General features: G+C 42.9%; 1 protein-coding gene across 1 annotated transcript in view; it reads right to left on the bottom strand.

The window, feature by feature from the left end:
- Positions 1–12,012, bottom strand: part of KLHL35 (kelch like family member 35) — a 37,120-nt gene extending 25,108 nt beyond the window's left edge. The window contains exons 1-4 of the mRNA XM_033949972.1: positions 11,905–12,012; positions 6,630–7,511; positions 5,668–5,852; positions 1,670–1,788 (exon numbers count right to left, since the gene is read on the bottom strand). Of these exons, the coding sequence (XP_033805863.1) occupies positions 1,670–1,788; positions 5,668–5,852; positions 6,630–7,510 (1,185 nt within the window). The 5' untranslated portion in view covers position 7,511; positions 11,905–12,012. The remainder of the gene's footprint in view (positions 1–1,669; positions 1,789–5,667; positions 5,853–6,629; positions 7,512–11,904) is intronic.
- Positions 12,013–12,342: the final 330 nt, after the last annotated feature.

Genomic DNA, 12,342 nt, shown 5'->3' with positions numbered 1-12,342 from the left:
CTCGCTGGCCCTGTGCGGACCGGCGGTTGAAGAACTGTGGTCTAGAGCACTGTTTTCTTGCATCTGTTACAAAGTAGCTTTTGGTCTGTCACCAGGTTATCTACTTCCTCACTCTTCTTGGAGTCATTCTAATAAAAACACACGGAGAGCGCAGTTATTTACTTTCATAAAATCCTGCCTTTATAAGAAGTTCCTCGAGAAAACTTTTTCTTTTCAGGCCGCCAAATTGACTATATGGCTCTGAAAAACAATGTTAGAAGCTTCTTACTTAGATTTTAGGAAATTACTCAATTATTTAACAGGCTGGTATCTTAATGGGGTTTTTTTTCTTAATTTTAACCATGTTTGCATTTCATTCTCACGTTTTTACTCGCATGGTCTACACTTTCATTTTGAGCAATTTTATTGAAATGTATGTACTGCCTTTTTTGCTGTATTTTATTAAGATGTTTTTATAGAAATGTATGTATTGTTCTTCATGCTGTGAGCCACTTAGAACCTCCCTGGTATGGCGGCATATACCGTATTTGCCGGCGTATAAGACGACTTTTCAGTACCTTAAAATCCTCCCCAAAGTCGGGGGTCGTCTTATACGCCGGGTACTGTTTACATTCCCTTACTTTACATGCCCTAACATCTCCTTCCTTACCTCCTGTCTGACTTCTCTGACTTCTAATACTGTTAAAGGAAACCTTAATAACTAAAGGTTTAAGCACTGTTACTAGCGATCCAAGCTGGTCTGACATAAACGATGCTAATTCCCCAAATAATGGAAATCATTATTCACCTATAAATATTAGCAAACAGGAGGATCTGGAGCCAGAATCACGTTCTATACGATACGCCCCTGGGTCGGCTCTGCTTACAAAACCCAACTGGTGTGGGAGGGGTACAATTTGCTGCTTCTTCAGACCAGAGCCCGGGGGCCCCGCCTTCTGCACTTTTCCCCCGCCCACCAGCCCGCCTCACCTTTTGCCTCCGCCTACCACGCAGCGGGCCGTCAAAGCGCAACCAATGAGAGGAGACTTAGCTCGCTCGCCCACCAGTGAGCCCGCGCGATGGATTGAAGTCGTGTTGCCGGCCGGGTTAAGCTCGCCCTGGGGTTCGGAGAGCGAGGCGTGCTACGGGGGAGGGGAGCCGGTGCCGGGATGTGGTGGTTAGACGGAGCGCTGTTCCGGCTCGTCCGGTGAGTAGTGGGTCCGCCGGCGGGCTTTATCCTTTCTGCTCCGCTTCCTAACTGTGGGGGGTCTGGTGATAATAAGGTCTTTTCTTAGCCAGTTTATTTAAAAAGATAAATAAACCAGGTTTTGCTATAGGAATGCGTGCACATGTCGGGTCTGTGCAGCTCTGGGGGGAGGGGGTAAGTAAACATTTGAATTAAAATTGTTGAAATAAATTCTGATGTTCTTTTAAGTTTTATTTGTTGTGCAGAAGGTGTGCGGAAGAAGGGGTAGTCTTATACGGCGAGTATATAACAAACTCTATATTTTAACTGTAAAAGTTGGGGGGTCGTCTTATACGCCCAGTCGTCTTATACGCCGGCAAATACGGTAAATTATTATTATTTTTGGAACAAAAAAAATCTAGTAGCCCTACTACAAAGGCAAGCAGGATCTCGTGCGTGGAAGACCTGTTTTAGTAATATCAATGTGTGCCTTTGAGCTCTTACCTTGCCGTGAAGACTGACCATCTTGTGTCGCCATCGACCCTTGTGCAGAGAAGCAACTCTGATCCAGACATTTAGCTGAGAGCTAAATAACCAGACGTCACTACTTCCAACATGGCCTCCTGAAAAGAAAAAAAAAAAACAAAAGGCTTCTGGGAGTTTTGCAGCTTCATTTCCTTCTCAGACAGCAAACAGAAAACTCAAAAAGAGGGAAGATGTGGCCATCTGTTAGTTCTAAAGAAAAATGTTAAAACAGCATTTAAAAAAAAAACTACAGTGCAATAGCGCTATCCAGTAAAACAGCACAGGGAGTAAGGGGTTAATTTTAAGGATTTCTTTTTTTTTCATTTCATTTGTAGAGTGGAAACAAGACAAGCGAATATATTGGCAAATTGCACTAAAGAATGGCAGAACCCCCAGCCCCACCCTTATACCAGTTAAACCCACATTTGAAAGGTGCAAAAGAAACCCACTCCTCTCCTAGGCTTTGCCTTTATCCCTCCCATGCTCTCAGGCTCCTCCCTCTTATCTCACTTAATACTTGGTCCAAATTAGGAAAGAATAATCCCCACTCCCCAGTGCCAACTGTCCTCGACGGTGCCAAATCTCAAAATCAGTTAGATCTGTTTTGGAATACAAACTGCAAATCACTCCCACCTCATTTGAATACCAAGGATCAAGTAATGTCATGTTTCAGCAGTGTTTGGATGATATCTACACTTCTCCCTCGTCATTCGCGGGTGATACGGGCAGAGCCAGACCGCGAATGCCGAAAAACCGCGATTATCCATCTCTGACCCACCCCCACCTCCCTGCCGCCTTCTCTTGAGAGACTACGGGAACTCCCAGCAGCCATTTCCTCATGGCGATCTACATGGGGCAGGAGTGTAGGAAGATCGCTCCTACCCCGAAAGCCCTCTAGACCACCAAGTAAGGCTGGGAAGGCGGCAGGGAGGAAAAAAAGATGGATTTATTTTACATGAAGACTTTTTTAAATTTTCCCCCTCCCCAGAAAAAAAATTGCGATTATATGAAACCGCGAGTGCAGGAACCGCGAATGGGGAGGGGGAAGTGTAATCTAATCTAATCTAAGGCTTGGCTTTATATACCGAGTCATCAGTCTAAGAAAGCTCGACTAGGTTTACAATAATTAACTTAACAACTAAAAACCATAAAAAATAAAACTAAATTTCAGGAAATTAATTTTCAAAGTGTTTAGCAAATAAAGTAGTTTTTAAAGATTTGAAGAAAAAAAAAAAAAAAAAAAAATTGAAGTGAGCCGGACTCCTTAAAAGAAATGGAAGATCATTCCAAAGTAGAGAAAACTTAAAGATCAGAGACTGACTAAAAATCTTGACTCCTTTAATCCCCTTTTTTGGAAGGAAGAGATAATTTAAATTGTTGGTTACCTCATGCAAAAAAAAGTCTGTAAGCGTTCCAAGATAAAGGAAGGAGAGGAGTACAGATACCATATAGGAATACGGTATAAAGACTCAGTTTAAAAGATGACCAGGCATTATGTTGTCACCGGCTGGCCTTTCCGGGAAAGAAGAAAGACAGGAGAAGAAAAAAATGTTCCTCAGAGAACAGAAACATCAATGAGTGGCCACAGCCAAGGGGGATAATAATGTCACTGGAGCCACACTCGCGATAATGATTTATTGATAACCCAACATGGCTGTCACTAGAGAGTGAGCTAAAGGAGAAGTCAGAGATCTTTATTTTACAGCTTCAAAGTTTGGGTTTTAAACGGAGGGAGGGTGCAAGATAGACTAAGAAAAATAGAACAAGGAGTTGCTTCGTTTCCAGAACGAAACAAGAGAGGCGATAGGTATTTCCTGTCACTTCCGAGGAAAGCACCAAGACCCACCAATTAAAATCTGTCAGCACCGTCACTGGTCCCTCCGTTTCTTGCTTCTCTCTGACCCAGGCAGTGTGGAGATTGAGTGCAAGCAGTGAGAGGAGTCGGAGGCAGCGGTGTTTTTAAAAAAGGAGGGGGAGGGGATGGATAAAGTCAATATTATCTTGAGATAATTTTGTCTCACTTTGGAAGATTCCCATTAATACTCCATGAGATGTTAAAGGTTCTGAATTTTTTTTTAACCTTTTATTTCTCTATTGCATAATGATTACAAGTAATAACACTTGTTACAGAAGCACAGATACAGTAAAATCTTGGAGTGCAAGTATCTTGGTTTGCAAGTGTTTTGCAAGACGAGGAAAAAACATTTTATTAAATTTTAACTTGATATGCAAGCAATGTCTTGCAATACAAGTACATACAGTATACACACGTCACAACTGAGCCGATGATTCTTCTCTCTCTGATGCTGCAGGAGTATAGTGACTGTTCTAAACGAGCGAGGTCTTGCAATACAAGTACATATAGTATTTTGTATTAAAGTTTTTGGGTTGTGGAACAAATCGTCTGCGTTTCCATTATTTCCTATGGGGATATTTGCTTTGGATTACAAGCGTGCTTCTGGAACGAATTATGCTCGCAAACCAAGGTTTGACTGTAGTAATATTCTTTAACAAGAAATTTAAAAAACTTTTTCAAAAATTAATTAAATCTTCCTTAGACCACAAAATTTAGAGGACAGGTCTATAACTAGGAGAAAGATAAAGGAAAAAGAAGATCAGAAGCAAAGGCAACAACTTGACAACCCCTTCCAAAAGAACATTTAACTATCTTTCATTTATCCAGAGAGATTCTTAAGGGCCAGCAAAGAACTCAGTTGGTCTGGAACAAAGAATACATTACTTATTACCAAGGTAATGCACCACAAATGTACATGGACATGCGTCCAGCACTGGTCACCTTACTTGAAGAAGGACACGGTACTACTCGAAAGGGTCCAGAGAAGAGCGACTAAAATGGTTAAGGGGCTGGAGGAGTTGCCGTACAGTGAAAGATTAGAGAAACTGGGCCTCTTCTCCCTTGAAAAGAGGAGACTGAGAGGGGAAATGATCGAAGCATTCAAGATATTGAAGGGAATAGACTTAGTAGATAAGGACAGGTTGTTCACCCTCTCCAAGGTAGAGAGAACGAGAGGGCACTCTCTAAAGTTACAAGGGGATAGATTCCATACGAATGTAAGGAAGTTCTTCTTCACTCAGAGAGTGGTAGAAAACTGGAACGCTCTTCTGGAGTCTGTCGTAGGGGAAAACACCCTCCAGGGATTCAAGACAAAGTAGATAAAGACAGGTTGTTCACCCTCTCCAAGGTAGAGAGAACGAGAGGGCACTCTCTAAAGTTACAAGGGGATAGATTTTGTATGAATGTAAGGAAGTTCTTCTTCACCCAGAGAGTGGTAGAAATCTGGAACGCTCTTCCAGAGGCTGTTATAGGGGAAAACACCCTCCAGGGATTCAAGACAAAGTTAGACGAGTTCCTGCTGAACTGGAGCTTACACAGGTAGGGCTGGTCTCGGTTGGAGCACTGGTCTTTGACCTAGGGGTCACTGCGGGAGCAGACAGCTGGGCACGATGGACCACTGGTCTGACCCAGCAAGGCCAATTCTTATGTTCTTAATAGGAACGAGCCACTGAACCTCTTTACTTCTTTTCTCATTAAAAGAAACCCTCTTCTTTTATCTTGTGTCACTATCACTTCATTTTTTTGCCCTCAGAAAGGTTCTGAAATTTTCAATATTTCCGGTATCTTCTGCCATATTTGTATCCAAAATGCATATACTGTAGGGGCACCAGAATGTCAGATGATTTCAGATACCTTTGGCTGAAGGGCAGTGCCAACACTTTGGGAGAAATTCTATAACCTATGTAAGGTTCATGCAGATTCACAGAATAGCATTGGCTGGAATTTTGGTGTTTATGTGCATATGGGCACACATACGAGTTTATATGTCATTATTCTAACAAATTATGTGCATAGTTAACAAGTTACTGTTGGCGTGTACGCTAAAAGTGGTCTTGCATTTAAAACTTACTGTCCCACTGCGACTTTAAGACCGAGTGTGGGGCAATAGCAGATTTCTTACCTGATATATATATGTCATTCTTCAGACTGCAAGTGGCAAATTCTGATTTTGCGTATCCAGGCACGCTGGCCAGGGCTGTCCACCGTCCGCTCTTCGGATGGTACATGTCGGTGAAGGGTAGCTTCAGGACACCCTTTTTGTCACAGCCACCTATGACTACTATTATCTCCGTTAGTTCCATAAATCTAAAAGGTAGAAGGCCGTGTAAGTCACAATGACGATTCTACAAGGTTTTGCGCTAGGACTGGAGCAGGGATTCTTAGCGAGAGCTGAACAAGCAATAAATTGGTAAATATGTTCTGTACGGGTCTTTTATGCATATGGAGAACAGAAGCAGACCATATGGAAGCCATGTTTTGCTAAACAGCTGCCTCAGGGGCAGATGAATATCAGTTGGTTTAGGGTTTCCAGATTTCCCAGGTCATGTCCTCTTTTTCATTGTGGTTATTTTAACTTGCTTTTGAAAACTTTCTAAGCTTTTGAATCTTATAGCAGAAACTATTTTAATCTGCTTTCGAATTCCAGGGTCCCAAAGTCTAGAATAACCTACCACTATACCTACATCAGGCCCCTTCATAATACAACTTCAGGAAAATGTTAAAAATCTCTCTCTTTCCTTTGTAACTGTCTCATTGCTATCCTCAATGCTCTCTAGAATCCTTATTGTAACTGTAATGATTGATCTCAAATCTTCTACATCTACAGAAGGGATTTTTTTTTCTTCTGTCCCTCTCCAAACAGATCATGGTCTGGGTAGCCAGATGGCAATCTGAAAGTCAGGATGTCTATCAACAGTTAAAACTGATGACAGGCATCCTGACTTTCAGATTGCCATCTGGCTACCCAGACCATGATCTGTCTGGAGAGGGGCAGAAGAAAAAAATATCCCTTCTGTAGATGTATTATAAAGAAGCATGTCAGCTTCATATCAAGTCGTATCATCATACAATTTGAAGCTTTACCTTCTAGGCCTTGCTCTTAGTGAATCGACGTCATGGCCAAGAATAAAGTACTTCCGAGCCTCATGCAGCAGAGGAAAACACTCCTGGCAGCCTTGGATGAATGTATCCACTTCAACCTTTTCTAGAAAATATGCGGGATGCAGAAGAGGAAGGCGCACATGTTGCAAGAGATTCTTCAAAGCTCCCTTCCTCGTCACTCCATTGTGATGGACCCACCGCATCACTGCTTCAAAGACCACCTCTTCTTTTGGAACGACCAGTTGTTCATCAGAGAGATACTCGATCAGCTCTGTCTGACTCAGTTCCAGGAACTCTTCATGACACGACACCTCTGCAAAGCCCTCCAGCATGACTTTCCTGCTTTTTTCCGATAAAGAAGCAATGGAAAAAGAGTCTGCAACCTTCATCATGCCCACACAGTTGTACGGATGAAGTTGGTCCTCTAGAAATGTGATGCAATCATCTCGAAGTCTGGAGATCTGGAGGAGATCGGAAGCTTCCAAGATGCCCTCAACATTCTCTTCATCAAGGACAGAGTTTCCTCCATACATGTAGTTCAAAAGAAGACTCATTGAGGGTGCCGAGATTTTTTGAATGCTCACGATCTCTTGATGACCTTCTTTTAAACCGCCACCAAACATTGCTCTAAAGTAAGGACTGTTAGCAGACAGTATGGCTCGGTGGCAGGGGAACTCCTGCTCTTCAATCAGCAGCACCACATCTGTAAGAATTCTACTTTGCCTATAGGAATTTAATGTCTGCAGGATATGTTCGGAGTGGCATGAGCCACTGCAACCTTGCAGGCAGAATGTCTCTCTGCTTTCCTGTTGGAAGTCTCTTCTTCTGTAGCTGGAGCTCTCTTCATTTATGGGAAGCTCCATCCTAAAATATATGAAAAAAACCAACTGGCAAATTATTTCATGAGCAGATAAGAAATGGGACCATTTATTAATAACTCTTTCAATTACCTATCACTAATTTCTTACATTTTCATACATGTACTGAGATATGAAATGGCAGCCCAAACAAACACAGTGGTATCTTTGGGCCACATGTTCTTGGCTTGTTTGTTGATGTCTGCCTTTTGGGACTCTTTCAGTGTGCGTGTTTCAAATCTATAACACTCAAAAATGCAATATCATATCATCTATTTAAATATTCAATGTAACATAGAAACATAATAACAGATAAAGGCCAAATGGCCCATCTAGTCTGCCCATCCTCAGTAACCGTTATCTCTTTCTCTCTCCGAGAGACCCAACGTGCCTATCCTAGGTTCTCTTCAAGTTTCAAGTTTATTAGGTTTTTATATGCCGCCTATCAAGGTTATCTAAGCGGTTTTATAATCAGCTACTCAAGCATTTTCCCATAGATTGTCCCGGTGGGTTCACAATCTATTTAACGCAACGTAAAGTTTTTATTTCCAAATATAACATTGTAATAAATGAATTATTCAAATATACCATTAAAAAACAAAAATTCCCAACAATTACCATCATCAACCATATTCCCTTCCCCTCCCCCCGAATGAAAGATGACACATAATACAAAGTGTTAAGATACAATGAAAGTCTCTTATTCCTCAATATAAAACATTAAGAATCATACTTCGTGCTCTATAGGAAAGATTTTGAATATATGGATCCCAAATTTTCAAAAAATAATGAGTTCTTTTAGGAAATTTACGAACCTCCCAAACCTCAAATAAAATTAAACGATGGAATCGGTTCCTCCAATGCCAAAAACTAGGAGGATCTTTCTGTAACCAATATTGTAGAATACACATGACCAATCACACATGCCTTCTGAAATAAAATACTTATTCCAAGTCCAAATGGTTGGATGGGAGGGGAGGTTTTTTTTTTTCTTCTACATTATTATTGATGGAATTTAAGTGCTTACCTTGATTATTAATGTCTGTATAATTCTTGGCACTTTGTATTAGTTTTGAAAATTAATAAAGATTTTTTTTTTTTTAAAGTTCTTTAAGCTATGTATGGATAATTGTAGCAATAGTGACACTAGAACTGCAAATCCATGTGATGGATGAGCTTGTTTTTGAGGGCAAATTAACTCAAAATGCGGCTCGATAGTCGACAAGCAAACCCACATTTCATCATCCACCATCTGAGGTCGTTCTCTTTTTTTTTTTCAACTTAATTTCTATCAGAGCTGAAAATCCAAGTTCACAATTTAAGAAGATCCAAACAGTAACAAAACCTCGATTGCTTTGTTGCCCAGGTTAAGATAACTACTGCATTAAAAAAAAATCAAAATCAAATCATTTGCCATTAGTTTTCAAGGACCAATCGCGTGAAAGAACGATGCTCGTCTGGGCGGTTGTATCCTTACGCACACAGACGCTCATAAAACTGACAAACCCTACGTGTCATCTATTCCAGTGCATACTTATGAAGGGAATTTTTATAAATAAAGTGCACAATTCTGGAATCTCTCGTGGCACATCCGGAATCTCTTTGGGGCACACGGTTTGAGAGACACTGCTCTAGTCCTTCTCTCCCAATTAAAATGGTAATAAAATAAGAAACAAGCACCTGGGGTCCTGGCTGCCCAAGCCCATTACCCCATCAGAAGCATTTTGTTTGGGGAGGGGGAGGGGGAGTCCTTGCCCCCTCCTCATGGTACCACAGTCCTAGATTGGAAAGCCATTGGCTGTGGGGGAGTCACATGCTCTACCCACTCACAGAAGTTGTGCTCTCTCTTCCCTCTGCTGTTTCCCCCCTCTCTCCCCTCCCCCCTACCTCCCAACTGCTGCTTTATTAAAAGCCATTCCTCTTTCACCGTGCTCAAGCGACAGCAAATCTAGCTGTCTTCACGGCCCCTTTGATGTTCCCGCTCTCTTGCCAGCATTGTCCAGCAGATTAGCCTAGCAAATTCATTCTGTAATACTAATTGCAGTTCTGCAATCTGGACTGCCATTGTGTCCTAACCTGCCTCATGAATTATAGTATCCCAGCACATCCTTTATTGTGTGGCTGGTTTGGAAAGACAGCACCCCTCAAAAAAAAAAATAAAAGGAAAAATCATTCAATGGATTTACATCATCAATTGCTTTTGTATCATTTCTTATCAGGGAGTAACCAAATTTCTTGGCCAGGGATCTGTGCTTTCTCTTGCATTAGATTTAATAGCAAAGAAGAGACAAGTTAATTTAATCATGTATTTTTAATGGGTATAATGGATCGTTCAGGTCTTTATCTGCCGTCATTTACTATGTTATGTTAATATAATAATTTTGGAACAAACAAAACAAAACTGCAGACTGTGTACAAGATGCAGACAAAATTTATTGTGACAAGAATAAAAATATTTAAAACCCTTTTACCAATCAAGGGACCAGACACGGTCCATGTTTCGGACAAACCTTCGTCAGGGGTCCATGGTAAAAAAGGGAGGGCTAAAATATGCCACAAAAAATGGAAAATAACAACGAAATGCCTGTGTATCAAGTTCGCCGAGGATCGCCAACAAGTAGTAAAGTGTCTCAAAATATAATAATTTTACCAGGAGCCCCGTCTAGCATTTAAACCAGGGGTGTCAAAGTCCCTCCTCGAGGGCCGCAATCCAGTCGGGTGTTCAGGATTTCCCCAATGAATATGCATGAGATCTATTTGCAAGCACTGCTTTCATTGTATGCTAATAGATCTCATGCCTATTCATTGGGGAAATCCTGAAAACCCGACTGGATTGCGGCCCTCCAGGAGGGACTTTGACACCCCTGATTTCAAACGGACCTGACTTATTAATGTCTTGGTATCCAGAGCATCCATACCAGAAAGTTCTTTCCAAATTACCCATACTTATATTTGCGTGTATCTAATAATAATAAGAATTTAGTGCCCTTAATTACCTCAAACCTTGTGAAAAGGTCCAATAAATATTTAGGGGCCACAATAATCACCGGGGTGGAAATGATTATTAATGAGATTCATGCAGGATGCTTTGGCTTTACTGCGTCTCTATATTCGCATTCATTCAGATTGAGCGCCCGGCCGACTACAGGATACTGATCAGGCAGCCCCGAACGTAAAATTGAGTTGTCCCGGTAATGCTACATTTAAACCTGGATTGGACGAAAAGGGCAACCCTGTCTGTGTTAAGTACCAAGGAGTATTTGCAGGGAAGGGATAAAACACGGACCTCACGGCTCTTAACTGCATGTCCTTAAAAATCTGAGGTCCCTGCCACTTTTAGTCTCAGCCTAGGTTCTGGCTCTGAGGACAATTTAGCTCCGACGGATCCTAATGCTTTTCCCTCTCTATGCTGGAACTAAAAGTGGCACGGACCTCAGGGCAAAAATTATGCCACTTTTAGGGCTCCTTTTACGAAGCTGCGTTAGCGATTTAAAGTGCATAATACTGCGCGCTAAACTGCCGGCCCCGAAAGCTGCTACCGCCTTCTCTTGAGCAGGCGGTAGTTTTTCAGCTAGTGCAGGGGTTAGGGCAGGGGTAGGGAACTCCGGTCCTCGAGAGCCGTATTCCAGTCGGGTTTTCAGGATTTCCCCAATGAATATGCATGAGATCTATTTGCATGTACTGCTTTCAATGCATATTCATTGGGGAAATCCTGAAAACCCAACTGGAATACGGCTCTCGAGGACAGGAGTTCCCTACCCCTGGGTTAGGGCATGATAAAAAGTCACACGTGCTAATGTGGCTTCGTAAAAGGAGCCCTTAGTCTCAGCCTAGGGAGGGAAAAGCATTAGGATCCGTCAGAGCCAGAACCTAGGCTGAGACTAAAAGTGGTATGGACCTCAGGGCAAAAATTATGCCACTTTTAGTCTCAGCCTAGGGAGGGAAAAGCATTAGGATCCGTCAGAGCCAGAACCTAGGCTGAGACTAAAAGTGGTATGGACCTCAGGGCAAAAATTATGCCACTTTTAGTCTCAGCCTAGGGGGGGGAAAGCATTAGGATCCGTCAGAGCAAGAACCTAAGCTGAGACTAAAAGTGGCACGGACCTCAGGGCAAAAATTATGCCACTTTTAGTCTCAGCCTAGGGAGGGAAAAGCATTAGGATCCGTCAGAGCCAGAACCTAGGCTGAGACTAAAAGTGGCACGGACCTCAGATTTTTAAGGAGGTGCAGTCAAGATCCGCGTTTTACCCCTTCCCCCGTTTCAAGCCCAAAGGAAGCCAATAAATCGAGCACAACCACACGATCGCCGTGAAATGTGGAATCAGGAGTCACTTCACTTGTGCTCCTCAGATTTCCAGCTCTTCTGAACAAAGCGGGACCTGCCTCCTCTTAGGCTTTACCTGGCTCGCCGGTCTCTGGGTCGCAGTTCGGGGGGTTCGGGAGGTCCGATTACCGCAGGTCCGGCTGGCCAGAACCGAACTCTCGCCCCGCTTTTGTCCCCCGGTGACTGAGGCTCCAGCTGTCAACTGGGAGAAGCCCGCATGCAAAGTGCAAACCTGAGCAGGGGGTGGGGGGAGGCGGGGTGGCGTGGGGGCGGGGCAAGCCGATCTATTCAATCTAATGAAGTGGCTTCTGGCTGCGGCTGCCCCCGCTGGCTGGGGAACTGCTTTAAGCCAGGGCTCGTATTCTTCTGCTTCCTGCCCACATTGCCAGCAGATTGGGCTCCCGGGGAGGGGGGGGGGGATAGAGGAAACGGCCATAAAGCCGGGCTCCCGTTGAGGTTAGGGTAGGGCTGCTCCCAACAGACTGTGCCCTTCTGGAGGAGGCAGGATAGGCAG

Source organism: Geotrypetes seraphini, chromosome 6, assembly GCF_902459505.1.
Source record: "Geotrypetes seraphini chromosome 6, aGeoSer1.1, whole genome shotgun sequence".
Taxonomy (NCBI): Eukaryota; Metazoa; Chordata; class Amphibia; order Gymnophiona; family Dermophiidae; genus Geotrypetes; species Geotrypetes seraphini.
This window is presented reverse-complemented; position numbering and strand designations above follow the sequence as displayed.